The following is a 27,914-nucleotide window of genomic DNA, read 5'->3' as shown; positions in this document are numbered from 1 at the left end:
CTACATACCGAACAGAGGATAGAAACAAAGTATCGATCCTATCTCGCTGGTATGCTTCTGATACCAATACCAGATGGGCGATGGGCTCAGACGGGAGATGTTATACTTACAGACGTACTGAGACCATTACAATAAAATATTGTTTTCAGAGTTCCTCCCTCTCAGACGAAAATGAAAGTGAAAGTAACTGACTAGAAAGCAGCAAGCTATCGAGCTCGGGGAAGAAATTGCAGAGAAAGAAAAGACAAAGTGGACTCCTTGGGTTGTTGTTTTATCTCGTCCCACTGCGGTCAAGTGAGTCCTCACTATCTCACACTATGTGACAGAGATTTCTCCGTGGAGCAACAGAAACACGATGTGTAGGTCGACAACGATCACTTGTCTTGTTTTCAGCAGCATGGTAATTGTCAACTAACCCTCGGCCCTCTTTCTGCCGTCAACATCAAACTTTGGTTTCTTAAGCGTTGCTGGATTTGAGTTATGGCGAAGAAATGACAACGTCTCCTTACAATTTTCCGTCACCTCCCTTTTTACAGATCGACGGGTGACAGGTCTGTGTCTCCTGACGCTGTTTATATCTTCCTGGACTGCTGCTCCCAGTAAGTCACACACACACGTTCATTCTGCTATTTATCATCAATCTCAGTGTTTCATTCTGCTTGTACCTTTAATGTTTCTGATTTCTTCACATTCAGCCACATGTTGTCGTTACTTCTTTTGCTAAACCTCGAAACTTTGCTGATACCAAAAATTGACTTAGTTATAATAAGATTTATCTTTCTGTGTTTAACCATCTTTTCCACTCTGCCAGTGTAAAAGATAAATGATGCCAGCGTTATTTATCTTACAGCTTCAACCAACTTTGTGGTTACCACCACGTCTCCTGTCACTGGGACTCGTGGCCGGGAGGTCACATTGCCATGCTGGCTCAGTCCACAGCAAAATGCAGAGGACCTGGAGGTACGCTGGTACCGTACTAATCGCTTTGACAGCCCTGTAATGCACTACCAGTCAAAAAAGTTCAAATATCAAGAACCTGCCTACGTTGGCCGAGTCTCATTTGGACTCAAGGATGCAGCGTCAGGCGGGCTGAATTCAGGCGATGTGAGCCTGAAGCTGCTGAACGTCACAATTGAGGATGCAGGAGATTACAGTTGTTTGGTCAGCAGCAACCAGGGTTATGACAGATCACCTGTTAATCTAGTCGTGACAGGTGAGTCACTTAGGGGTGGAAATGTATATGATGTTAAAAGCTTTGCTCTAAACCGTCGCATTAAAATGTTCTTCATCTTCCTCCTCGGACACTTTACCTAGCTTCGGGAAGTCCTCCTTTTCTATCAGTAGCGTGGGGAGAAGATGACAAGGTGAATGTGAGCTGTGAATCTGAAGGCTGGTATCCACAGCCTGTGCTGTTGTTTTTCATTGTAAATATAGTAAAAGCTAAAAAAACAGATTTCTTGCTTTTTGTTTAGAGTCAGAGTCCTCGCCAGGTGGGTGGGTGGCCTTCGGAGGACTTCTTGTAGCCGCATTAGTGTTGGCTGCATTGGGAGTGATGTACTACAGAAAGAAAGGTACCTAACACATACATAATACATTTATATAATATCTTTAAATAGATAACACTTTAAAGTTATCCACTGTCATATGAAAGTGTTCACTGTCTGAAATTAAATCCTGATATGTTTGTTTTGTGTTTTAGTGAGGAACGCCCAATCAGGAAGAGACCAAATTGATGGTAAGAAAGAGCACACGACAAGTTCAAATTAATGTTCTCGGTTATATAAATATGTGTCCGGGCAGAAAATGAATCCTGACATGAATATTTTGTGTTTCAGGGAACAGCTTAAGTGGTAAGAACGTCACACTGAACAAATCCTTTTTCACATCAGCTGTGGTTTTGTTATATGTGGAATAACAGAATAAAAAGATGATGCATTTGCTTGAAGATGGAGCAAAGTCAGCCTCTGACACAACCTGGATCCTACTTCTCCACATGAGTTGATATCCCCATGCTGGTGTTGTGCCTACATCATCATCATAATGTCGGTCCAGGATCAATATCGCAACTCTCCAATCATATTGTCTGAACACTTCATTAGCATTAGCCAAGAAGTTAGCTGATGCTTAAAAAAACCCTGTAAATTTTGCTAACAGCAAAGCTAACCTGATAATATATTTGTTATACAGAAAAAATTAATAAATAAAACACTCAAAATACATAATATGTCTTTCAGAAGAGAGTTTTATCTAAACAAATGTAATGGGGAAGGCTTTAGGACCCAGGGGACCCAATGGAGGGTATAAAAGAGGAAGTAGCAGCAAGTGCTCTTCATTTCCACTGATGAGCGGCTGTGAACAATGGTTGTGTGAGTAGGTGAAGAGCCTGAGAAGTTTTAATTGTCTGCTACACAAACGGTTGTTTTAAACCTCTACAGCAGAGGTTCGAGGTACAGGCTGTTTTTCTTTTAGTGTTTTTTTTAAAATTTGTTGAAATGTATTTGATGTTTATTGTATTTTATGTTTTTAGTAGTGATTTTAGAAGATAAGCCAAGATAAGCCAGGTGTGCAGCAAACACAGTTGTCTGCTGGAGGTATGTTAACTTAATATATTTGACATTTAAAAAAAAGTATATTTATGCACTATAATGTAATTTATATTGTATTGCCTCCTGCAGGGCAGGCTGCACATGTGAATTTGTCACTGTTTTTCCTCCTTCTCCTTTTTGTTGCGTTTTTGGTTTTAGTAGGGTCACCTTTTAAAACTGTTTTTTATGCCGGGTTTGTTTTTATTTCTACTGGGCTGGTGCAATATTAGTCGGGCAATGTGCAATCCCTGAGCTGGGCTCTTACCTTAGGGGAAGTAGGTCTTTTTAGAGGTGCTCTGTGTGGATTTGCAGTGAATAAGTTTTATTAAGAGTGATTTTAGTGCCACCGATTATTGCCTGAACTAAAACACTTAGTGCATGCGATAAGTGTTCTGTTGGGCTCGTATTTATTTGGGGTGGATTTGTTTCTTTTAAAGCAACGAGCATCTGGGACCACCGGGGTAAAGCAAGCCCTCAGGTGATAGCTGCATTGCTGGCAGGTTGCACCAAGACTATCTTGTGGTCGTTAGTGACCTTTCCCATTTTGATGTTTTAGGCCTTTTGCAAACCCTTTGTGTTCTTTTAAAATAATAAATTTTAACATATCTGACTGATATTGATACTCTTGTCCTGTTTATTCTGGGCTCGTTCCTGTAAGAGCTTTGGGCCTGAATGTTTGCACAAGTAGTGTAGAGGCCCTTAGCGGTTACTCAGTGGCTTTCACTCGCTACACAAAGAAAGTTTATTCTTTTCCCCCACACTACAAAAATGGACATCACAACATTGTAATTGGTTGGTTGCAATCTTGATCCTGGACCTAGAGTTTTATGATGATGCAGGAACAACACCAACATGGAGATATCAGATACACCTCCTACATTACAAAAGTTATAGGATCCCAGTATCCCACAATGACCCATCAGTATCAATGTGTCATGGGCTGGGTCTGTGACCCAGTGTTTGAGTTCTTATATATTTTGGTATTCATTTGTGCCCTAGTTTAGTTCATCTAGTTAATTTCGAGGTTGCTGTTTAGTCCTTTGTTTCTTAGTTGTTTATGTCATCTCCTCCTGTATTCAGGCTCCCTGGTCCGTGCGTCTACCTGTCACGCGTCATGTCTGTGTAGTTATGTTCAGTTCAGGTCACGTCTAATCCCCATGTTTCCTGTTTTACTTTGAAAGTCTGTGTCTAATGTCAGTGTATGTAGTTTCACTTTCCCTGTCCTGTCATTAGGTTCATGTGTATCAGCTGTTCCCCCTCATGTGTTTCCACTTCCCTTGATCATCCCTTATATGTATTTAGTCTCTGTGTTTCATTCAGTCTGTGTTCCCACCTCCATGTTTTCACGGTCAGTCTTTGCAGTTATCGCCATAGTCTCTGAGTCTTCTTAGTTTGTCACAGTACTAGTTTTCCCCAGTTTAGTTATAGTCTCGTTTAGTCACGCTATCCCTGCTTTGTTTGTACACTTTGTCTTCAGCCATAATAAAGGCTCGCTTTCTGTTAAGTTCACTCCCGTCTACTCACTTGTGTACGCACCTGGGTCCATCACACACACCACCACACGGCCTGTCTCCGCAGACCGTGACACACTGTGGAAAGCTACACAAGACATTCTGTAATCATTTGCACAGTGTTGACATGACAAAGAAATCTGATTCAAATGATTCTTTCATTAAAACGAAAAATACTGATAAACTATTTGTTGTATTTCTCTACAGAGACTGAAAAACTTTTAGCAGGAGGTAAGATGTTACTAAAGCTGTCCTTGTTCTTAGAATCACTGTAACACATGAAGGTTATGGCATTAGGACGTAATATAATAAACACATGTATTCTCTATTTCCCTACAGAAGATGGGTGTCTTTCAGAAGCTAGAAATCATTATAGTAATAACTTCATTTTGTTGACAATCTCACATTTTCAGTTTTTTTTCTCTTTCATGACTTTTGTCACTCTTTCTGATTCAATTTTCAACAGTAAATGTTAAACTTGAGGACAGAAACAACCCATACCTCATTGTTAAAGGCAACAGAGTGAGAGAGGTCCAGATAGAATTTCCTGATGGAGACATGGTTACCTGTGTCACAGCTGTCAAAGGAACATCTGGCTTCTCTTCTGGAAAACACTACTGGGAGGTTTCTATGAGGAATACATACATAGAGCAAGTCATCAAACAGTCCTGGTGGGTAGGAGTTACAAGTGCAGCTGAAATCCCCAATAATTCATCCACATCTTTTCCAAACACATCTAATGGTTTCTGTCTTCATCTCCCAAAAGAGCAAATAGTTTTCAGTTTAGCACACAACCTGAGATTTTAATACCTTTCCATTCAAGACCAGAGACGGTCGGTGTGTATTTGGATCGTGACAGTGGTGAGCTTTCATTTTATAATGTAGAAGAGAAAACACTAATTGGATCTTTAAATAATTTTAAGGAAAATTATTTAAAATTAATAATAATTTTAAATAATTTCTTAAATAATTTCCCCCAGGAATCAACAAAGTATTCTGATTCTGATTTCACAGCTACATTCAAAGGTGAAATCTTTCCATTATTTAACCCTGGAAAAGGTGACGCATCAGTTATGGAGGTAGTACACAGGGAAGTACAGAGTCAAACAGGTGATGAAGGAAACTGTGCAGAATCAGTTGAGAACAAGACTGGAACTTAATATTGTAAGTAAGGAAAACTGTACAAGCTGAAACATTTTCTTTGTTTTTATGGGAAAAGTATCGAATGACCTCACATTACTTTTATACTGACTTACTGAGACATTAAATCCATCAATTCTGTCTCATGTTCAGGTTATTTATACAGTTTAAGGTAAAGCTGAAAATTTGGAGGTCATATTAACTCAGACTTCATGGCTGCAGCATCATTTTATGTAAATATAATTTAAACTATGAATTTCTTTATTATGGTTAAAAAGTTAATTACTATCTCTATTAAGTCTTAGGGCAGGCAAACAAGTAAGAAAACCTTTATGCCTTTAACACATTTGATTCCAAGTGGAGGCAAAATGTGGTAAACAACATGTGTGCTGCTGTGGAGGCTTTTCTTGATTTTATTCAAAGGTGTCTTTTCTTCCTCACTTCATCGACAAATCTCTCTTGGGTCTTTCTCTGTTCCTCTTACCTGGCAGTTCCATCTTAAAGCTCCTTTGTCCACTATATATGTAATGCAGACTCTAAAGCAGTTACACCAGAATGTCTTACTAAGGAGGATGGTTCTTTAGATACAATGGGGGGAGCAAGAGTGTCAGAAACCCAGGGCACAATGATAATGCAGGTCTGATCGAAAACAGTTTATTCCCAGGCCAGGGAGCACTAATTAAAAAAAAATGTTTTTTTTTTTCGTAAAGTAAACAATAAAATGTTATCAATATACTAAAATCCCCCAGGAATAAACAAACCCTCTCTGCATGCACTAAAATCCCACCCGGTTCCCCGATGTAACATCTGACAACCCAGGACGAATGTTTGATAGGTGTTCATGAGCTGGACAGACATTCCTCTTGCGGAGCGGGGTCCATTCCAGCCTTGTCCCAGGCTGACGGGGAGGAGCCTCTGTCCCCCCCTCTCATCCCTTCACTGGGCTCATCATGCATTCTGCACTGGCGTCCGTCGCTCTATACCACCGTGGCTCCCCTCGCGTCACCGCCCTGTAAATAAACAAATAGGGGCCAGAACAATCGTCCCGGAAGCGGCCCTGGCTTATAGCCATGGCGACCCTCTCCCAAACCGACTGCACCTGGTGAACGACAGTGGAGACACTACTCACCAATGCAGGCAGAGGTATACCTCTGTCCTGCTGCCAATCACACATGTTGTCTCCTACTGTTGCCGTTCCTGCTGTCGGGACTGGGCCGCCACGTAAAACTGATTGAAATATCAATGATGAATGTCATTATTTTTCTAACAGAGTTACACATAGCCTGCTCAGGCTTCGGGAACTCTCCATGTTGATATCACCCCCTATGTGAACTCTGCCACAGTCAATAAAAAAGTTAAACTTTTAAACTGTCTGATTTGAGTTTGCTTCAAAGTCTGTTTCACATTGTCTTCTTTTCAGCATCTGGCAGTATTTGCATTTTCTGTAAGTATTTCTATGTTATATTCATTTCTGCTTCTACCCCAACTGTATTTTAGATGCAAAATATATATTCCCAGACAGCACCAATCAAATATTCTACTAATATCCCAGCTGTAATTTGAGACTCACCAAACCAAAGGTGCAAATAAATGGCACTACACTGCGAACAATCACAGCTGATTTCTAAAACACTGCTAGGAATCAGCGCTGCATGTCACCTGTGACAGGTTGAAAGATCATTTACATCAGAAAGCCTCGAAGGCTAGGCAGAGTAATTAAAACATGGGTGTCAAACATAAGGCCCATGGGCCAGAATCGGCCAGGCAAAGACTCCAATCCACCTCATTGGATGACTTTAAACTTTTTACTTTTAAATGTATTTTAATAAATCTGTCTTTTGAGCTGATAAAAACCTCCCCAGTTCCCATTAATATTATACCCCAGTAATTAAGTAATAAACAACAAAACAGTTTTTTAAACAACTTTCTGCAGAAATGTCTGTTTTTGGGTTTTGTTTATTTATATTAATTAACGCAAACGTATAGTTAGAGGACAGTCTGCGGAGCGAGCTACCAGAATCTTTTCCTGTAATTTTACACATTTCTTAAAATTTAAGACCAAAGAGTCAAACTCAAAGATTTTTCACTTATTTCAGCAGCATTTCTGTCTCATGGAAAATCTAGTACATACGGTTGCATTCCTTTTTCTTATATTACGATGTGTTTCAGTGGTCTATCATTGCCGATACCAATAACGATACTGATACTTTTAGCTAATAAACACCAGTTTATGTAGGGGAGATCCGTGTGTCATAATAACTTATGAGATGAATCATCAATTTTCAAACTCTGAACACATTTAAACGACTACTAAATTTTTTTATTTAACACAACAAAACACACCTTTCAGCTAATTCCTTGATTTCGAAACAGACTTTTGGAGACCCGGAATGTAAATGTCTGTCTCTGAAACACTGTCCGTGAACTTCTGCTGTTTAAATGTGCTATAGGCTATAAATAAAACAGACAAAACGTTCAGACATTTTGACTTTTTAATAAATAAAAACAACAACAAAGAAAAGCCCAACATTTATTTGACAAAATTCAGAGGGCTACATACCGAACAGAGGATAGAAACAATTTATCGATCCTATCTCGCTGGTTTCGCAAGACCTGTCAGCAGTCTGGAGTTGCTTCACACTGAAAGCATTTGGAGCCTCGCTACATGCTGCCAAACCGGCATTTAATCTCCGAGCAACCTATCCCAGAAATGTGAAGCAAGTGTGCAAGTTCATCTGTGAATGTTTTTAAAGCATTCCTGCATTAAGCTTTACAACCGATATATGGAGCTCAAACGTCTGTGCGTTGTCATTATTAAATCTGACCGTTCAATGGATAGACTCAAGTCTTTCTTTGGAAAAAGCAGTGTTGCAGACGAAACCGTTTCATGTTTTAAAAAAAGAAACTATGAAAAATAAGTTTTTGATACTTGTGTTAAGCTGTGTGTAGAAATTACGCAAAATTCAGTCTCAGGTTAAATGTGATAGAAACAGCTTCCATCTTGATAAAGTATGAGTGTCATGAAGCCATGTTTGCATTTATTTGCACTGCTTTCCAGTCTGGGTGTCAATTTATGTTCAGCTTTAAGTATAAAAGGGTCCATTCTACAACGTGTTGTTATTTTTTTAAGTTGTTGAATATAAACATTATTTTTGTGCTGATACTGCACTTCTTTTTTTTTTCCAGAACTAAAGAGTTTTTTAAATATGCATAGAATTGCATTTTGAATTACTTTTTGAATATTTCTTAAAATACTTAGATTTAAAGTTCTACCAAAAGTTTAAATAAAAAGAACAGTATTTGTGAGCTTTAAATATTTTGGGTGCAATGTATTTTTGCATACGGGTATAATAGAATAGCTTTGGAGTTTTGTTTTTTAAAACTTGAGTATGTACTTATACAAAATGCAGCAAGACATAAAAAACTGTTTTATTGATTAAAAAACACACTATATCAGATTCATATCAGTATCGGCAGATATCCAAATTTATGATATCGGTATCGGACATAAAAAGTGGTATGAGCCAGTTTAGTCTGTACGTAGCTACATCTGTAGGGCACAGAGCTGCACGTCATCGACCCAGTCTGCGGCTCTTTTTCAAAGTCTGCAGTCATTCGTAGCGATGCATGAAACAAAATCACGTGGCCGATACAAACTACGGTGACCGTTAAGTTACATACGGGCAACCTACGTTGAGCGTGTCACGTGAAACAAACGCAAATGGAGAGTAGCGTTACACTGAAGTTGAAAACATTTTAGATTCACATTAAGTATTTTTAAAAAATCATATAGATTATAATCATGACTGTATGTGTGGCGATGTTCGCGCAAAGTTTCGCTGAGATTGGCCCAAACGGGAGACGCTGTACTTACAGACATCCTGAGATCGATATAATAAAAGTTGTTTCAGAGTTCATATCCTCGTCTCTCCGCCCTCTCTGACGAAAATGAAAGTGAAAGTAAGAGTAATACAAGCAGCAAGCTATCGAGGTCGGCGGAGAAACTGCAGAGAAAGAAAGGACAACCCGGACTCCTGGATTTCACGTTTTTCTCGTCCCTCTCTTGAAGCTGCACATCTCTGACTGTGTGACAGAGATTTCTCGGTGGAGCTACAGAAACACGATGGGTAGGTCGACACTGATCACTTCTCTTGTCGTTTAGCAGCATGCTAATCGTGAACTAGCCCTCGGCCCTTTTTTTCTGCCGTCAACATTAAACGCATGTTTTCTTAAGCGTTACTAGATTTGAGTTATGGGGAGGAAATTATAACGTCTCCTTACAATTTTCCGTCACCTCCCTTTTTACAGATCGACGGGTGACAGGTCTGTGTCTCCTGACGCTGTTTATATCTTCCTGCACTGCTGCTCCCAGTAAGTCTCTGATTAGTAACACACACACACACACACACACACACAATCTCAGTGTCTGATTCTGCTCATACCTTTAATGTTTCTGATTTTTTCAAGTTTAGCCATGTTATTGTTACTTCTCTTGCTAAACCTGAAAACTTGATTGACTTAGTTATAATAAGATTTATCTTTCTGTGTTTAACCATCTTTTCCACTCTGCCACTGTAAAAGATAAATGATGCCAACGTTATTTATCTTACAGCTTCAACCAACTTTGTGGTTACCACCACGTCTCCTGTCACTGTGACTCGTGGCCATCAGGTCACATTGCCGTGCTGGCTCAGTCCACAGCAAAATGCAGAGGAGCTGGAGGTACGCTGGTACCGTACTAATCGCTTTGACAGCCCTGTAATGCACTACCAGTCAAAAAAGTTCAAATATCAAGAACCTGCCTACGTTGGCCGAGTCTCATTTGGACTCAAGGATGCAGCGTCAGGCGGGCTGAATTCAGGCGATGCGAGCCTGAAGCTGCTGAACGTCACAACTGAGGATGCAGGAGATTTTTTTTGTTATGTCAGCAGCAGCCAGGGTTATGACAGTGCACCTGTTAATCTAATCGTGACAGGTGAGTGACTTAGGGGTGGAAATGTATATGATGTTAAAAGCTTTGCTCTAAACCATCGCATTAAAATGTTCTTCATCTTCCTCCTCGGACCCTTTATCTAGCTTCGGGAAGTCCTCCTTTTCTATCAGTAGTTTTGGGAGAAGATGACAAGGTGAATGTGAGCTGTGAATCTGAAGGCTGGTATCCACAGCCTGTGCTGCGCTGGTCAGACAAGAAGCAAGATGTGAAACCTCAAAGTCTGGTGTACAGAAATCTGTCTTCTGGACTTTTTTTAGTCCACAGTTGGCTTCTTCTTTCCTCCACCTCTGAGCCTTCCTGCTCAGTGGGTCTCTCTGATCAAGAGGTAAAGGAGGCCAAAGTGAGCCTGGGAACTCTTCATAACACTGCTAAACCTGGTAAAGAGAATTTTTGTATGTGTGTAATAGTTATATTATCTTTATTTGTTTTTCATTGTAAATATAGCGAAAAGCTAAAATACAAGATTTCGTGTATTTTGTTTAGAGTCCTCGCCAGGTGGGTGGGTGGCCTTCGGAGGACTTCTTGTAGTCGCATTAGTGTTGGCTGCATTGGGAGTGATGTACTACAGAAAGAAAGGTACCTAACACATACATAATACATTTATATAATATCTTTAAAAAACATCAAAGTTATCCACTGTCATATGAAAGTGTTCACTGTCTGAAATTAAATCCTGAAATGTTTGTTTTGTGTTTTAGTGAGGAACGCCCAATCAGGAAGAGACCAAATTGATGGTAAGAAAGAGCACACGACAAGTTCAAATTAATGTTCTCGGTTATATAAATATGTGTCCGGGCAGAAAATGAATCCTGACATGAATATTTTGTGTTTCAGGGAACGGCTTAAGTGGTAAGAACGTCACACTGAACAAATCCTTTTTCACATCAGCTGTGGTTTTGTTAAATGTGTAATAACGGGATAAAAGGATGATGCATTTGCTTGAAGATGGAGCAAAGTCAGCCTCTGACACAACCTGGATCCTACTTCTCTCTGTGATTTGTTATCCCCATGCTGGTGTTGTGCTTACATCATCATCATAATGTCGGTCCAGGATCAATATTGCAAGTCTCCAATCATATTGTCTGAGCATTTCGTTAGTATTAGTCAAGAAGTTAGCTGATGCTTTAAAAGAAACTGTCACTAGGAAACCAACAGGAGTAGCCTAAATTTGGCTAACAGCAAAGCTAACCTGACAATATATTTGTTATACTGAAAAAAATAATAAGTAAAACACTTAAAATACTTATCATGTCTTTCAGAAGAGAGTTTTATCTAAGCAAAGACAGTTTATTCTTTTCCTCCACACTGCAAAAATTGAAATCACAATATTGTAATTGGTTGGTTGCAATTTGATCCTTGACCCACATTGTTATGATGATGCAGGAACAACACCAACATGGAGATATCAGATACACCTCCTACATTGCAAAAGTTATAGGATTGCAGTATCCCACACTGACCCATCAGTATCACTGTGGAAAGCTACACAAGGCATTCTGTAATCATTTGCACAGTGTTGACATGACAAAGAAATCTGATTCAAATGATTCTTTCATTAAAACGAAAAATACTGATAAACTATTTGTTGTATTTCTCTACAGAGACTGAAAAACTTTTAGCAGGAGGTAAGATGTTACTAAAGCTGTCCTTGTTCTTAGAATCACTGTAACACATGAAGGTTATGTCATTAGGATGTAATATAATAAACACATGTATTCTCTATTTCCCCACAGAAGTGGTGCAGCCAACGTCCATTTCAGAAGCTAGAAATCATTATGGTAATAACTTCATTCATTTTGTTGACAATCTCACATTTTCACAGTTTTTTCTCCTTCATGACTTTTGTCACTCTTTCTGATTCAATTTTCAACAGTAAATGTTAAACTTGAAGACAGAAACAACCCATACCTCAAGGTTGCAGGCAACAAAGTGAGAGACCCCCACCCAAAGGATCTTTCTGGAAAGTCTTTTCCTGATGGAGACATGGTTACCTGTGTCACAGCTATCAAAGGAACATCTGGCTTCTCTTCTGGAAAACACTACTGGGAGGTTTCTATGAGGAGTATAAACGCAGAGATCAAACAGTCCTGGTGGGTAGGAGTTACAAGTGCAGCTGAAATCCCCAGTAATTCATCCACATCTTTTCCAAACACATCTAATGGTTTCTGGTTTCTGTCTTCGTCTCCCAAAAGAGCAAATAGTTTTCAGTTTAGCACACAACCTGAGATTTCAATACCTTTCCATTCAAGACCAGAGACGGTCGGTGTGTATTTGGATCGTGACAGTGGTGAGCTTTCATTTTATAATGTAGAAGAGAAAACACTAATTGGATCTTTCACGGCTACATTCAAAGGTGAAATCTTTCCATTATTTAACCCTGGAAAAGGTGACACATCAGTTATGGAGGTAGTACAGAGGGAAGTACAGAGTCAGACAGGTGATGAAGGAAACTGTACAGAATCAGTTGAGAACAAGAATAAAACTTAATATTGTAATAAGGAAAACTGTACAAGCTGAAACATTTTCTTTGTTTTTATGGGAAAAGTATCGAATGACCTCACATTACTTTTATACTGACTTACTGAGACATTAAATCCATCAATTCTGTCTCATGTTCAGGTTATTTATACAGTTTAAAAATTTGGAGGTCATATTAACTCAAACTCCATGGCTGCAGCATCATTTTATGTAAATATAATTTAAACTATGAATTTCTTTCTTATGGTTAAAGAAGTCCAGACGCTTTTCTTTGCAAGCTCCTTTGACTTTCTTATGGTTAAAAAAGATAATTAATATCTCTATTACATCTTTGGGCAGGCAAACAAGAAAGAAAACCTTTATGCTTTTAAACACATTTGATTCCAAGTGGAGGCAAAACATGATAAACAAAACGCGTGCTGCTGTGGAGGTTTAATCATCAAATTTTCTAGCTGAGATAAAACTGAATGAAGAGACATAAATGTGTGCAATTTATTTTTAATTTTTAATCTGAAATAATTATGAAGAGAAGTCCAAAAAGTGAATCAAACATTAAGCAAGTATGAATAAAATAAGGTTAAATGCAAGAATTAAGAGCAAGAATACAAAAATATATAAAAATGTGAGTCAAAAATAAAAAATAATGATCTGAAAGATAAAAGTAATAAATTCATGCACACTAATACAAAGAAAAATTAAATGAGGTGAGTAAACCAGATAACATGAGTGTTATAGCTGGTTTGTAGTTCACATGCCTGTCAGATATTGCCGAGCCAGGTTACTTAGGCCCTGATAAATTGGCATAATATTTTACAATCAGGTGTAAAGTTTAGAGAAATGAGCTCAGTGCCTGTGTTACAGGCGCATTTATACACCTTTTTTTTTTTTTTTGTAAACTAAAACAATGGCTGCTCTAAAATTCTATATACAGGTAATGGACTATTTCTGTTAGCAGTGTGTTACTGTGCTTCTGCCAGTGGTAAAGAGGGCAAACTTTCTTATCATCATCCTGGGAATAAAAGCTCCGTACTTTTGTGATATTCTCTAAATGATAAAATCCTGGAATGTGAGGTCACTGCCTTGCATCTCCAACTTGTGTGAAACAACGGTTAATGTTGTACGTAATGATGACGATAGTGCCATAAATTATGATTTTTGATAAGCTAACACAAATACCACAGGGTTAGCTTATCAACAACTGATCATTGATAGTTTATCACTGTTACAAACCAAAAATACTACAAAATAGTAAAATACTACCAAAAATATTAATACAAACAGAGCACACTACACATCCAGCCATCAGTATCTGACAGTGTTTCAGTGATGCAATGATTACTGTGCTTGTTGATAAAGCTGACCCTGTGGTAACACAGAGCACAATAATTGATCCTGGAGAATACCACAGATCTGTACATAGTAGTTAGTATCACTCAGTACCTTCTTCTTATACCCAAGTGTGTAGGATACTGTGATTGCAACAGTGTCTGTGGCTTGGTTAGTTTTACAGTTGTTCTCAAACCCCTCTCGTCTTAATGTGGAACCAATGCCACGTTGGATGTTGCGTGTTTTACTTTGTATACGGAGTGTATTTGTATGCCAATAACACCATCTCGTTTTATTTATACTGTGATTAGGACATGTGTTGCTTGTGTAGTAGCTATAACATTTGTTAGCATCACATGACCATTTTTAAGTTTCTTTTTTGGTGTGGGGGTGAGGGTGTACTGATGTGTTAGATCACTTTCCATTTTAAATTTTGTGATAGGTCACTACTGTAATGGTCTTTGTATTGTTGTCAAGTTTTGATGGTATGCATATGTAAATAGAATAGCCTTTCAAATACTCTGAATTAAACATTACAGTAATTAGCATGCATTTTGAATACTAATGAGAAAGCAGTGTAACTGACAACATACTGTTTGTGTACTGTAAAGCTCTGATATTTTTCGTTGTGTTTGTAAAACAATGTAAAAGATTGATGTGCATTTTGTTTGATAATGTTGACATTTTGCAGAACTGCCTTTTTTTTTTTAAAAAAATAAACAAAATCGATACAGGATGAGAAAATTTGTCATTTCATTTTTCTTTTGTCTTCAGCTTACACAAACCAGTTTACGAAAACACAGCAAAATGTCATACACTTTAATAAGTACAGATAGTATTTACAGTATGTACACAATAACACAATACTTTGTAATCACTACTGCATACTTTGATAGATTAGTAAGTATTTACATTGTGAATAAGACCATATGTTGATTCTGAAATACAATTATTTTTTTTAAATTATGTTACGCGATAAATTCAGGCGTGCCTTGATACATACTAGTTTGACTATGATCATGGTACAGAGGTTTGCAAAAAACACTTCACAGGTGCATCATGGTCCGAGATTTTGAAGAATACTTTAATACACTCTTCATGTGGGAGCCATGAGTTGGGAGAACAACGTCAGTCAGTATCAAACACAAACTATACAGTTTCATACATTTTTTTTCACATGACATGTAGTCTAGTTATAAAGATCAGAACCACTGGTTTCTTCTTCCAAAGCTTTACACATTCATGTTTGGTCTTCAGCCTTCAGTGGAAAGAAATGCTAGACCACGAACTAACTGCTGTAGTCACAGACCTTTGTTGCTTGTTTCTTCTCTCTCTCTCCGTTACACTCACTCGCTTGCCACTGTTTTCTAGTAAAGCAAAATGACATTTAAAAAAAAAAAAAAATAATAATACAAAAAAAATCATTTGTTGTGTTTCAATGCATATTCACACAAAAGTACATTTTTGTACAACCGCTTGAAAAGACATTTAAAAAAAATAGACACCGGGCATCCGCAACACCGAGTACACTCATCATCTTTAACTGGAGTAACCCATCTGTCTTCTTAGCTTACTCATTGTTATTACACTACTCCCATATGACCAGAGACGGGGAATGCAGCTATACTTCAGAGTACGGCACCCATGTAAAAAAAATAAAATAAAATAAAGGGGAAAGAGAAACTGCGTCCCATAGTGATCTAGAGTTTTTCCTCTTCATTGTGATTGCTGGTGGTTTTTACATTATGATATCTGTCCTGTGCCGCGTCTGCGCTCGGCCCTAGCAGACAGCAGCCGCGCTCTCCCTCCTCCCCTGCTTCTTCAGCAGCTGGATGCGGTTGTGGACGTAGAACTTGATCGCCCTCCAGTCTCGCTGGTTGCTCACCAACAGAGGGCAGAGTTCGAGGCATCGTTCGCAGTCCGCCTTCGCGGGGACCCGCAGTTCCATGAGGTTTCTCTTCAGGTGAGTCTCCACTGCTACACGCTCGGCTTCTGACCAGGGACGCTTCAGGACACCGCGCTTCCCTGTGTGACCGAGGCAGAGGAGTGACACAGTTTAATGACTGAAGTATTAACACAGATGTTTGTGAGGTCACGCACTAAAGATGACAGATTTTACCTGATTTAGGTGGAATGTTTCTTCTCTTATGGGCATTAGCTAAAGACGGGCTGACGACAGGTGATGGAACGGGCGCCTTTTTCTTCCGCGGAGGTCGGCCCGGTCCCTTCTTTTTCACCGTGACCTCTGTCTTCTCTTTAATTTCCTCTTTCACTTCCTCTGCCTCAGAATCTTCTGAGAAGGAATCTGCAGAGTTGCCAGACATGACTGCATGAAAAGAGATCAAACAGAGGTTAGTTATCCAAACGTACTAGCAAGCAAAACTGTTCAACCACACGGTTAATGTTACTTCAAATGTTAATAAGTTCAAAGTTGTAAAATGTTCTTCTCAGACAAAATGATGAAGTTTTTTCTCGAGGGCTTAAAATGGGTCTCGGATTTGTAAACTTCCTCTCATGGGTGTGTTGCAGTTTAAATTGGAGACTACAGTATTTAAATAATGTTGCATGAAAATAACTGAATACATTTTAAAAATGAAATTTCAGTAACTACTTTGCATTTTTAGAACTACAATTTACATTATTCAAGTTTTTAAAATGAGCCAGCCAGCAGGTGTTTGGTTTAGCATAACATAGCATAATGACTGGCTAATCGTTTTCCCTGTTGATTTTATGCAAAGCAAAGCTAACCAGCAGCTGGCTGATGCTCATTTTTTAAAGATGAGCCGGAGTTCCATTGATACTCTTATTTTATTCAATGAGCACACTACATTTCCCTGAGTCACTCAAACACACTCACAAATCTTTACCCTTATTTAAAAAACACCCCCCCTCCCCCGCCAAGTTTCATATTAACCTCTAGTGCCATCTAGCAATACAGCTGCACTAGTTTGTTTTAAATCCATGAAAGCTGCACTCTTAACCGGTGAAATTAGGGTTCACTGAACTTTCTAAAAAAATTTAAAAAAAGAAAAAAGACATGTTGCAAGTCAGGAAAAACGCCCCCCTAAGATAATCCCAATCTTTCTGGAAATATTCTGTAGTCTATATTAGACTAATTTATACTCCTCAGACATTACTGTTCAGGCCACACATGGCACTCGTGTTTCTTTTCTCATTTAATCATTATTTGTAAAAACAGGACTAAACTATCCCATGGATATCACATTAACAAGCTGAACTGCTTTCACTGATATCTGTGCATAATAAAACCACCTACTACTACCATCTTCTATTCTACTGAAAGTCATTCATGTGGCTGAAACTGTTTCCATTAAAGTGAACAACTATGACAGTGCTGAGAGTTTTAATAAGAGGACAGCAGACTGATCCATGGTATTGGCATCGTACTGATACTAGGATGAAAGAATCAAAGTTTTGCTCCTATCTTATATGTTCAGTATGTAACCCTCTGAATTGTGTGGAAATGAAAACATTAAACAATAGAAGTTGACCCAAAGTGCTGCAGAGACATTCCAGGTCTCCAAAAAAAAAAAACACAGTTTCAACATACATGAAAAGCTGAAAGGTGAGCTTTATCGTGTTAACTAATTATTGTGGAAAATTAGAAGACCATGATTTAGTGGTCATTAAAATGTGTTCGGAATTTGCAAACTGATGATGATTCATGTCATAATCATGAAACACTGATCTGCCATTCACAAGCTGCCTTTATAGAGTACAAGTATCAGTAATACTGGTACTGTATCGGATCGATACTAGAAGCTGTAGTATCGCATAAGGCTAGTTTTAATAGGGAGAAACAGAAATTCATGCATTAAATAGCCGTTGATGGGCAAACACTCCTCAAACACTCAATCATTTCTACTGAATAGAAAAAAAATTAAGTAAAAAAAAAAAAAAGTGTTTCCTTACCGTCCAACTCGAGGCAGATGTGCTGCAGGCTCATCCCTCTGAAAAGCACTCCCTCCCTCTCTCCATAGAGAACGACTCGACCCACACGACCCATCAGTGCTGGGTCTCGTATGATAGTGGAGCAGTTCTGGGTCACGTGGTACTCGTGCTCCAGGAAGTCCTCCAGCCGTTTGATGGCTCCTCCCTGGCCGTCACCCTCCTCCAGCAGTAGCAGCTGGGTAAGGATGGCAACCTGTCGCCGCACTCGTGTTGCCGTTAATGCTCCGGGGTTTTTAGCACCACTGGCTCGAGCCAGGTTTCTCAGGAGGTCTGTGCCGCGGAGTGGGGTAGCAGGGGAGTGGTAGGGCCGGGAGAAGACGTAGGGGCTCTCTGGGTCCACCCCCACGTTGGGGCTGGTTCGAAGAAGCAGGTCGAGGCAGGATTCGCAGTGTGGCGGGAGAATTAGTGGCTGAATGCGCCCTCGCTTGCCTAAGACACCAGCCCGTGGGAGATGACACAAGACCTGGCGCTCAAAGGGGGACAGGAAAGCTTCCATGCCAGAAGGGGAGCTGTTGCTGGCGTTGGGCTGAGGGGTGATGCGGTTACGGTAGTCCTGGATAGTGAGCTTGGCCACCTCGCATTCTCGGTGGCGATTGTAGAGGATGAGCAGAGAGAGGCTGGAGTGGCAGAGCAGGCGCCAGGCCTCGGCAGAGTGAGGAGAACGAGTCAAAGAAAGGAAGGAGGAGTGCTGCTGACGACGGAGATACAGGACCAGGCAAGAAAGGGAGGAGAGTAGTGGAGACATGTGATGTCTGTGTGTGCTGGAAAGGGAAGAAAGAGAAACACGCTTTTAAATTAACAGTTGAATCTCAACCAACTTTCAAAAAACCTCAAACATAAAAACACTCAGATACAGCAGAGCAGAAAAAAGACAATAATTCACCGCACCTTACAATCTCTCCATTCTTCTCTTCTGGTGCATCGTCCTCCCCTTCCGCGCTCAGCTCCAACTCTTCATCTGGATCGATGTCCGGCTCCGGTGTAGGAGGTGGAACTAACTCCTCTTGATTTCTTGGACTCTCCACTTCGACTTTTTGCTGCTCTTCATGCTTTTCTTTCTTCATCCTCCGGCCCCTTCTGGGGGTAGACAGTGGCGGAGGTGACGGACTCTTTACCCGGGGCACCATCGGGGGTGCTGGGGGTTTTGTATTGGGCAGTGGTAAGCTGGGTGCTTTCTTAGCAGCTGCAGGCTGAGCCGAAGCATTTGGTGAAAGCGAAAGGGAGAACGAGACGGCGCCTGTGCTTGAACGGGTGGCAGGTGATTCCCTCTCCCTGGGGAAGAGAGAAGGGGGAGTTGGGTTGGAGGAGGACGACTGAGGGACTGCGAAGGAATGACTGTGAGTAGCAGAGGTGGAGGATGAAGAGGGGTGGGGTTGCGAGGCGCTGCCATTTGAAGAGCTGTGCGTATGGAGGTGAGCCAGCTCCATGGCTGTTCTGACTTCCGGTTGGTTGGCGTGGTGCTTCTCCAGGTGGCGTGCCAGGGATCGGTAGTGCCGGCCGCAGTACGGGCAGTGCTGCCGCCGACTCACCGTGGGACTACTAGAACTGCCGATGTTTATGTTGATGTTATTGTTTATGTTAGTGGTTGGGGGTGTCAGAGAACTGACTGCGGGCTGGGATCTAGGTGGGGGTGCAACAGGTGTTGGGCGGGAGAAGGAGGAGCAGGGGCGCCCAGGTCCTCTGGAAGAAGTGGGCGCATTATTCTTCTTCTTCGAATTGACCGCCGCAGGCAACTTGCGTTTCTTGCGGCGCCGAAGCATTCGACCCCTTATCTCTTCCATTTCCTCTTCTTCATCATCGTCGTCATCGTCATCATCTTCCTCCTCTTCATCCTCCTCCCGGTCTGAGTCACTGGGTTCAGAGTGGGTGAGTGGGGAGGAAGAGGGCGATAATGACCACGAGGGGGTAAGGTAATCAGAAACAGAGAGCGATAGTGGGTGGGGGCCAGCCTCTTCCTCCTAAATGGACAGATTAAAAAAAATAAAAGATGTAATTTTTTTTTTTTAGTTCACAAAAAAAACAAAAAGAAAAAAATCCTCATGTGTGTCTCTCAATCGTTTCAAACTTCATTCTGTCTGCAGTGCCCATTTGAGAGTCTCCTGGATCCTACTGAGGACACAGAGCCACGTTTATGAACGGGAAAATAATTCCCCACACAGCTACCATCTGTAGCTTTTAGCATTAGGGCTTAAAGCTTGATTATGCATTGGTGGACTGTCACCTCATAGCAACAGGGGTCTATGACACAGAACAATTGTAAGGAAAACTCTTAGAAGGCTCCATTCGCTGTTGAGCTTTTATCTTTTCATGCCAGAGACAAATACAGAATAACGCCAAACATGTCACGTTTCCATCAGTCGGTAACTCACCATTGCATTCTCGCCCCAGTCCGTTAGGCTGTAGTCCACTGTGATCTCCTCCCCTTTGGCGATGTCTCGGATCGCTATGACAACTAATCGCACCTGGGTTCCGCAGTGGACTTCTCGAATCCGGCAGTTTGGCGGAGGGTGGAAGAGCACGGGTCCTCGAACACCACTTCCCCCCTCCTCCCCCAACTCTGGCACACTAGAAAACATGATGTCAAACTTGATTTAAACATGTAGTTTACTGATACAATTCAACTTGATCACAACAACAATAACCTTCGATTCTGTCATTCTCATACACAAGTGGTCCACATAAAGGCTTCAACAAATCAAAACAATTCAACAAGTCTTAGCCATTGTTCCAGTTAATCAACCGAAAGTGTTTTACAAGAAGGCCACAATAAAACCAACCTGCGTCAACATGAATATGGTATCTGCTGGGAGTGTGGTGCATTAATAAAATCAGTGACATGTTTATGCTAAAGCCAGTTTAGTTATTTTTTCTCTGCAGTTATATTTATACAGGTACACTGCTTGCTTCACAGGCCTGAACATGACTATCATTCAGTGAGAAATTTCAAAAAAAGCAAAACGCATGGATGCACATAAAAACTTACAAATCATCAACCTCGCAGTTTGGTTTTTTTTGGTGTAAAATCACCATCTGAATGGCCTAACCAACTTAGCAATTTCCTTTCATATAATGAAACTTTCCTTTACAGTTGAACCAGAAAGTTGCAGCTCTCTGCCTCTTTTCCATTTCAGTGACTTTCTGAAGCCTCTGTACCCCTACGTGGCTCCACGTCTTTACATGTGTGTGGTTTCAAAATGACAATGAAAAGCACATATGAATGTTCTGAGGTCGATGAATGTAGGAGCCTTGCTTTTTCGTCAGCGAAAAAACAAACTCAATTGAAACTTTCTGCCTACAGAATTAACTTTCCTTTTCTGTGACACTGCGTTAGCTTGCAGGTGTGGCTAGCTCCACATGAGTCTTTTTTTCCCCCTCAAAGATCATCTGAGCAAAGTGGTGAGGGTCCTACTTACCAGAGCTGAGTGGGGTCAGGCAGGTAGTAGGGACTCCCTGGTGGAGGGAGGCGGTCTTCTGCACCCTCAGGGTACTGGCCATCACCTGGGACAAAGTAAATGTTTTAAAGAGGACCCATTATGCTTCTCCATATTCCTTTTCCCATATATACACAATGTTAAAATGGTGAATTTGTTTATTAAGCATGGCAAAAGTTTCAAAACTTCAGGTCTGCATGAGCTCACAACGACCCTGAAGCTTGTTTTTTTATGCTTGGCTCTGTATGCCGTTAAAGGCTATCCATAACAAGGTCCTCTCAGCTACATAGCTTTGGTTGTGGATACAGAATCCCCACCCACTTGCTGCTAAAAATCGAGGGACATCCAATCAGCAAGAAAAGAAGTAGCAGTAAATGGAGGTTGCCTTTAAAGTAAAAGAAAACAGACTGAAACAAGCTGTTATATACTGGGTCATCTCTAACAGAGTCCAAGAATACAAATATGAGTTGGAAATTAGCATAATAGCTCCACTTTAAATCTCACACTTGTTATCACTTCACAGGTTTGGAAAGTAACATTTTCTTTCTCTCACCTAGGTATCAGTGGACAAAAACACATCAACACCAGGTGGCAAACACATTGTGTGAGTCTTTACATTTACCGGGGCTGTAGCTGTGCTCTGACATGCTCTCCTCCTCTTCATCTTCTGTCACATATGCTCGGTCACACACCTTTACAGGTGTTCCCTTCCTTTTCCTCCCACACACACGGCTGTAGAAACAAAGTCAGGTCTTCATTTAGAAAACAAACAAACAAAAAAAACCCAGCACACTCACATAAAGACTTTGTATAAACACGGGAATGGATCGCAGAGCAAACAAAGTGATCATGTGTACCTGCAGCAAAGCAATACAGGTGTATGCTCACGTAGATGACCTACTTAACTGGTCACGGTGGTAAAAAGTGATAAGAAAATCATTTTAAACTTGTGACTTTAAATTTTTTGGGGGGATATATGATGAAGACTAGAGCAGGATCTAGAAACTTCAGTGTTGGGTTGATCTATTAAAAATGAATTCTGTGACTTTATGGATTTACTACACTGCACATCTGCATCAGTGCACCACCTGCTAGTGGGAGAGCAAACAAGGAAAGAAGGAAGCTAACAGGAAACAGTCTGCTGCTGGTGCAGCCAACAGCTTTTCTCTCTGTTCAAAATCATTTGTAACTTAACCACAAATTGTGGCTGAGCGAGCTGGCACGACTGATGTCAACACTTTCCCTGTCAGCACCTCTCTTTCTCTCGCGCTCTGACTCGCTGTCACTCTCGTTATGTTGATGCAACATCTGTGTGGAATTTTTTTTTTATATTGCATTTACTGTAACTTAATATTTAGTTGTCAACTCAACTTCATGTTAATATATATCTCAGCTCTACTCGACATATGTGTGTGTGTGAGAAAGCAGGTGCACTCACAGCGTCAGCAGGGAAAAGAGTAAACTAGTCTGACTTTAAGTGGCAAGAGGATGTGGTAAAATTTTTACGGCTGAGCTGAAATGAGACCAGTTCTAATAAATTAGGTTGATAATAAAAATAAAATGTGTGCTTTCGATAATTCTTTTACTAATAAATATTCAATTTTCTACATTTTGTTTTATAAAGTTAGGAATGCGGTGTTTAAGTCAAGCCTGATGTCATCACATACATTAAAATATCCCCAGTCTCCTCCTCAATGAGGAATATATTGTACTAGATCAACACTGGTACTGAATCAGTAGTCTGTCTCATCAAATGCCCAAAGTTTAGATATTGGGATCTAACAAATGCTTTAAAAACACAAATACATACACGTATCACAGAAAATTGTACTAAACCCTGCCAAACATATTTAAATTTGTTTGGCATGACTAGCATTGAATTTTGAGATTGACGTAGTTTAAAAAAAAAAAACAACCAAACAAACTCTAATATAGTACAACACCATGATTGAACAGCTTAAAGAACCACCTCAGCTTGAAGGAATTGTGTTCTCCATGATTTTATCAGGAATTTTGGTCCAGCCTTCTTTACAGCGTAGCTTCAGTTCATTGTGGTTTGGAGGCATTTGTTTATGCTCAGGTCTCGCTTCAGTATTTCAGTTTTGTTGAGGTCTGGACTCTGACTGGGTCATCGCAGCACCTCAATTCTTTTGTTTTTCAGTCATTCTGTTGTAAATTTGCTGCTGTGATTGAGATCACTGTCCTGCTGCTCGACCCAGTTTCTGCCAAGCTTTAGCTGTCAGACAGATAGCCTCACATCTGACTAAAGAATACTTTGGTATACAGAGAGCTCATGGTTAACTCAATGACTACAAGCTGTTCAGTTATGTGGCTGCACAGAAAATCCAAATCATCACCCCTCCACCACTCTGCTGACAGCTGGTAAGAGGTCATCTGCACTTTGGTCTAAACTAGCCAAAGGATATAAGAGAGATATCGCTCCAGAAGTCTTATGGTTTGCTCAGATGTAACTTTGTAAACATGTTCCTTTTAGAAAACAGACTTCCTCCTGGCAATCTTTTCCAACAAGCCATACTTATTCAGTTTTTTCAAATTGCTCACTGTCATGAACTTTAATATTTAACATGCTAACTGAGGCCTGTAGATCAAGGATGTCAAACGTTAAAGCCCAGGGCCAGAACTGACCAGACTCCAATCTGGCCCACTGGAATGCTTTAGAAAATGTGAAGGAGTGCTTAGATTTTGACCTTTTAGCTGTAATGTTTAATCTTTTTTTCCAGCTTTTCCTATTGATAAAGTCTCCACCCCCATCATCATTCATACTACACCAAAGTGGTTAAGTCATAGATAAACAACTAAATGACAGAAGTTCCTGTTTCTCCACTATCTACTACAGATTAAATAAAACAGGTCTACTACTTCTATTTCAGTTATAGACGAGCTTTGGTTAAAAAAATAAATAAATAAATAAAAAAAAAAAAAAAAAAAAAAAATCAAACACTATGTTGTACAGATTCAAGACACCCGGGGCAGTGAGCTACCAGAACCCTTTCTGTCATTTTTTACAATTATCATGTAGAAAAAAAAATGAGCCATTCTGTTGGTCTATATCTTTTGACTTATTTGAGCTACCCTGAAAAGTTCTGCTGTGCTCAAAGGAGGACATCCTGGCCTTTCCAATGATATCTCATTTGTTCGGGTGGCCTCTTTTAACTTCAGATAGGCAGGACTTCCCAAAAAGAGTTAAACTATAAGATACTTGCCTCCTCGGTTCTCAGGAGGCGTGGAAGGCGTAAAGGTGTACTTGTTTTTACAGGACAACATATATGTTCAGTAACGTTTGTACTGACTGCTGTCTTTATAAATAACACTACTATATAATTAGTGATTTGCTAAACTACAAAATGCCAGAAATCTTTAATGTATTTCACAAACATTAGCAACTTATAACCTCTTATATCAACAGAGTTCACCTATGGAGAACCTGTTCACTTCCTATGAACCCAGTTACATTGACTCTTTGACTTAAAAAAAATACAATTATTTACACACACAATAATATTTGCAGATGGATGTAACACTGACTATATGTCTGAACGTTAATCAAAAACTATGAATGTTATTCTTTTTTATTATTATTTCTTTTCTTACAGGAAAGGTTACTTTGCCTTTAAAATGCTGGCAGCCTGGTAAAGTGTGTTGATTGTTTGGATAAAGACTAATCGATTGTGAAAGATAAACACAATTTGCAATCATTGGGAGTGTGACTACAGAAATTACCATGCACATTAGAAGTTTAAATACCCAGCTTGCTGTGGTGGTGGACCGTAACTATTATTTTGTGGCTGCTGCTAGTTTGTGTGAAATCAAAACGGCAATGCCCTTACACTGAAAACTAACAGATTTTTTAAAAATCACATTGTGAACATTAGATTACATTGTAGGTCTACAGCTTCAGAGGGCTCAACTCATTCTGCACAATTTTGCCAGCACCCTCAATGAAACAGGAAGTTCTGACGGTGGTAGTTGTCGCCCATTTAGAAATTATCTGACCCCTCTGGACTCTGCACCACCATCTGCTCAGCACTTCTGTGAACATGTGCTGCAGATGGTGCCAAGAGTATTAAAACAAAAAACAACCCCCCACACACGTAAAAAAGCATGGCGTCAAAGCTGCTAGAGACCAATTCCAAACTACTTCCCAGAGAATCTCTTGCATTATGTCCATATAAGTTTAATATAAGACAACATATAAGCTTCATAAGGACATATTTGTGTTTAAGTTATTGTTCCACAAACAAATAGATCATTGCATTCAACGGAAAAATAATCTCATGCAGTCTACTCAAATACTACTGGATTTACATCATGTGGCTGACTAATAAAAATGCAGAGAAGAGGTGATCACTGGAGAGGATTAACAAACCCTGATCTACTGCACAGCTATTGTGAGGCTTAACACTACACTTATTAATCAAAAATGGCCCCACCCCTTTAAGCAATCACGTCAGTCTGTAAAAAGGAAATGACCAAAAAAAAAAAAAGAAAAAAAAAAGAAGCATGATTAGCAAAACACTGCGTGCCTAATTCACTGAGCACGGTGACAGTTAAGTGTTTTTGGGGGCATTTTGGTCGCGGTCAGCAACTTTGTTTACTTACACCACACAAGCCACGAGTCATGATCTACACCAGCTGAGCACTCGAGAAGTGCTGAGAGCTGAACGACATTGTCATTGAATAATACGTTCAGTCTAAGAAATCATATGACTGAGGTTACCGAGGAGAGGGAGAGATATAACTGACAGTCTGGGTTACACAGCTGACGGCTCCTGTTGAGGACATGCTAACATGAATGCTAAACCACGGCTAGCCCCGTTAGCTTCCAACGGCTAACGCTAGTACTTCTGTCCCGTCAAAATCTCAAAAAATAAAAGGATGGCGCTTAAATGCACAGCGGGTTGGATGGGGGAGAGATGCACCTTCGCCGGGCACACCAGCTGCAACCCGCAGCTGAACGAAAATCACTTTCCATTCCCCGTTTTCTGCAATATTACGCTGAAATCATGCACGCGAAAAAAAGGGCTTCTAATGATAACTAAAGAGACGCGCACGGCGCGTGCGTCTACGGCGTTGCATTTTGCTCACAAATCTCCGCTGAGAAAAAAGGATCGCTCGCGGCCACAAACCGGAGGCTCGCCGGTCTCACTCACCCCCGTGGAGGCGGCGGTTTGCTTCCATCCCCGTCGCTGTCGAGGGTCGGTGGCTCCCGGTAGTCAAAAGGCGACCGAACATTCTCCGCCATTAGAACTGCCTTCCCTACCTCTCGCGCTCCGGTAGATTGCACAACGCGCATGTGCACAACATCCTTTGGGGTTCTATTGGTAAAATGGGGTGCACTCACCTCTATGAGCGAGAAGCTAGTTTAATTTTATTGACGCGTTATTTATGTATATGTTTACTTCATATGGCGACAGTTTAACTTTCAAAGACCTAAAACAGAAATAAAGACTAGCAGCAGACACGAGTGAAATACAACTAATATAACTATAACTGCTAAATACACGTATCCAAGTGCGTTTAAATTTCGTATACCTCAGGATAACACAGAAGAGCATTTTAAAGTCTAGGCTGTTTTACAGCTTTAGTCATTACGTCTCAGATTACAGTCTTTCATACCCTCAATCCCAGTGAAAACCTCCTAAATGTTAGTGTATAATATACAGAATGATTATACGTTGATAAAATTGTCCTAACTTTTGAGCTGAAAAGCAAAATAAACATTTTTAATAACCATCTGCAAAATGGACTATCACAAAGATGAAAACAGGTTTTCTGAGTGCACGAAAAGCTGTTTTTTTTAGAGATAAGGGGGGTTGGCTGGTGATGTTCTTGTTTGCTCAATGACAACACATATACATAACACATTTTTACAAAAATGAAAGACTTACTTGTTTCCCCTGCTAGTGAATGTTTAATATGTTTAATACGCCACTTAAATGATTACAATACTTTGAAACTCATTTTCTCACACAAAAACTAACAATTTCAGAAAATTTCAGAAAACAGATGAGACATAAAGTACACGTTACATAAGACTTTATTAACAATTTTATCTTTGGTTTGCATATATGGATGAATGAAGCAGGACAAAGAGGTCATGTATCATTTATCATTTTGTAGCAATCCTGAATGTTGCTGTATACATATTCACCATCATATAATGATAATATATGATTTAACTGCATGTTTTTCTCTTGTTTTGTTTTTTACACTCAGTTGTGTGGTTCTTTTTTACCATCTGTGCGCTGTGTGTGTGATCTGAAAACATTGGCTGTGAGCATTGATAAAACTGTTTTGATGTTTGGTGTTGTCAAGAGTCGGAGATTTTGTGAATGTATTTTTAACAACCAGCTTTTGCACTTTTGAGATAAAAAGGTGGAAGGTTTCAAGAAATGTAGCTTCGCAAATGTGAAAAATCATTACATGCAATTCCCTAAGTGAAAACGCAAAGTCATTT

General features: G+C 40.0%; 2 protein-coding genes across 2 annotated transcripts; one reads left to right on the top strand and one right to left on the bottom strand.

The window, feature by feature from the left end:
- The first annotated feature begins 185 nt into the window (after positions 1 to 185).
- On the top strand, positions 186 to 14,777 carry LOC146391359 (butyrophilin subfamily 2 member A1-like). The gene is made up of 16 exons (XM_084922761.1): positions 186 to 359; positions 537 to 599; positions 851 to 1,313; positions 4,063 to 4,166; positions 4,304 to 4,327; positions 4,563 to 4,771; positions 9,207 to 9,363; positions 9,545 to 9,607; positions 9,849 to 10,211; positions 10,313 to 10,606; positions 10,713 to 10,805; positions 10,928 to 10,963; positions 11,064 to 11,078; positions 11,831 to 11,854; positions 11,963 to 12,007; positions 12,103 to 14,777. The coding sequence occupies exons 1-16, from the start codon at positions 356 to 358 to the stop codon at positions 12,714 to 12,716; spliced, it is 2,571 nt and encodes an 856-aa protein (XP_084778887.1). The 5' UTR covers positions 186 to 355; the 3' UTR covers positions 12,717 to 14,777.
- LOC146391358 (uncharacterized) lies at positions 14,770 to 26,761 on the bottom strand. The gene is made up of 8 exons (XM_084924227.1): positions 26,608 to 26,761; positions 22,059 to 22,168; positions 21,419 to 21,503; positions 20,375 to 20,570; positions 18,894 to 19,963; positions 17,967 to 18,766; positions 16,153 to 16,359; positions 14,770 to 16,058 (listed from the first exon to the last, which is right to left on the bottom strand). The coding sequence occupies exons 1-8, from the start codon at positions 26,748 to 26,750 to the stop codon at positions 15,814 to 15,816; spliced, it is 2,856 nt and encodes a 951-aa protein (XP_084780353.1). The 5' UTR covers positions 26,751 to 26,761; the 3' UTR covers positions 14,770 to 15,813.
- Positions 26,762 to 27,914: the final 1,153 nt, after the last annotated feature.

Source organism: Perissodus microlepis, chromosome 3 (genome assembly GCF_051167445.1).
Source record: "Perissodus microlepis isolate ML-2025 ecotype Zambia chromosome 3, ASM5116744v1, whole genome shotgun sequence".
NCBI lineage: Eukaryota > Metazoa > Chordata > Actinopteri > Cichliformes > Cichlidae > Perissodus > Perissodus microlepis.
Note: the sequence above shows the minus strand (reverse complement) of the source record. Positions and strands in the feature narration are given on the sequence as shown.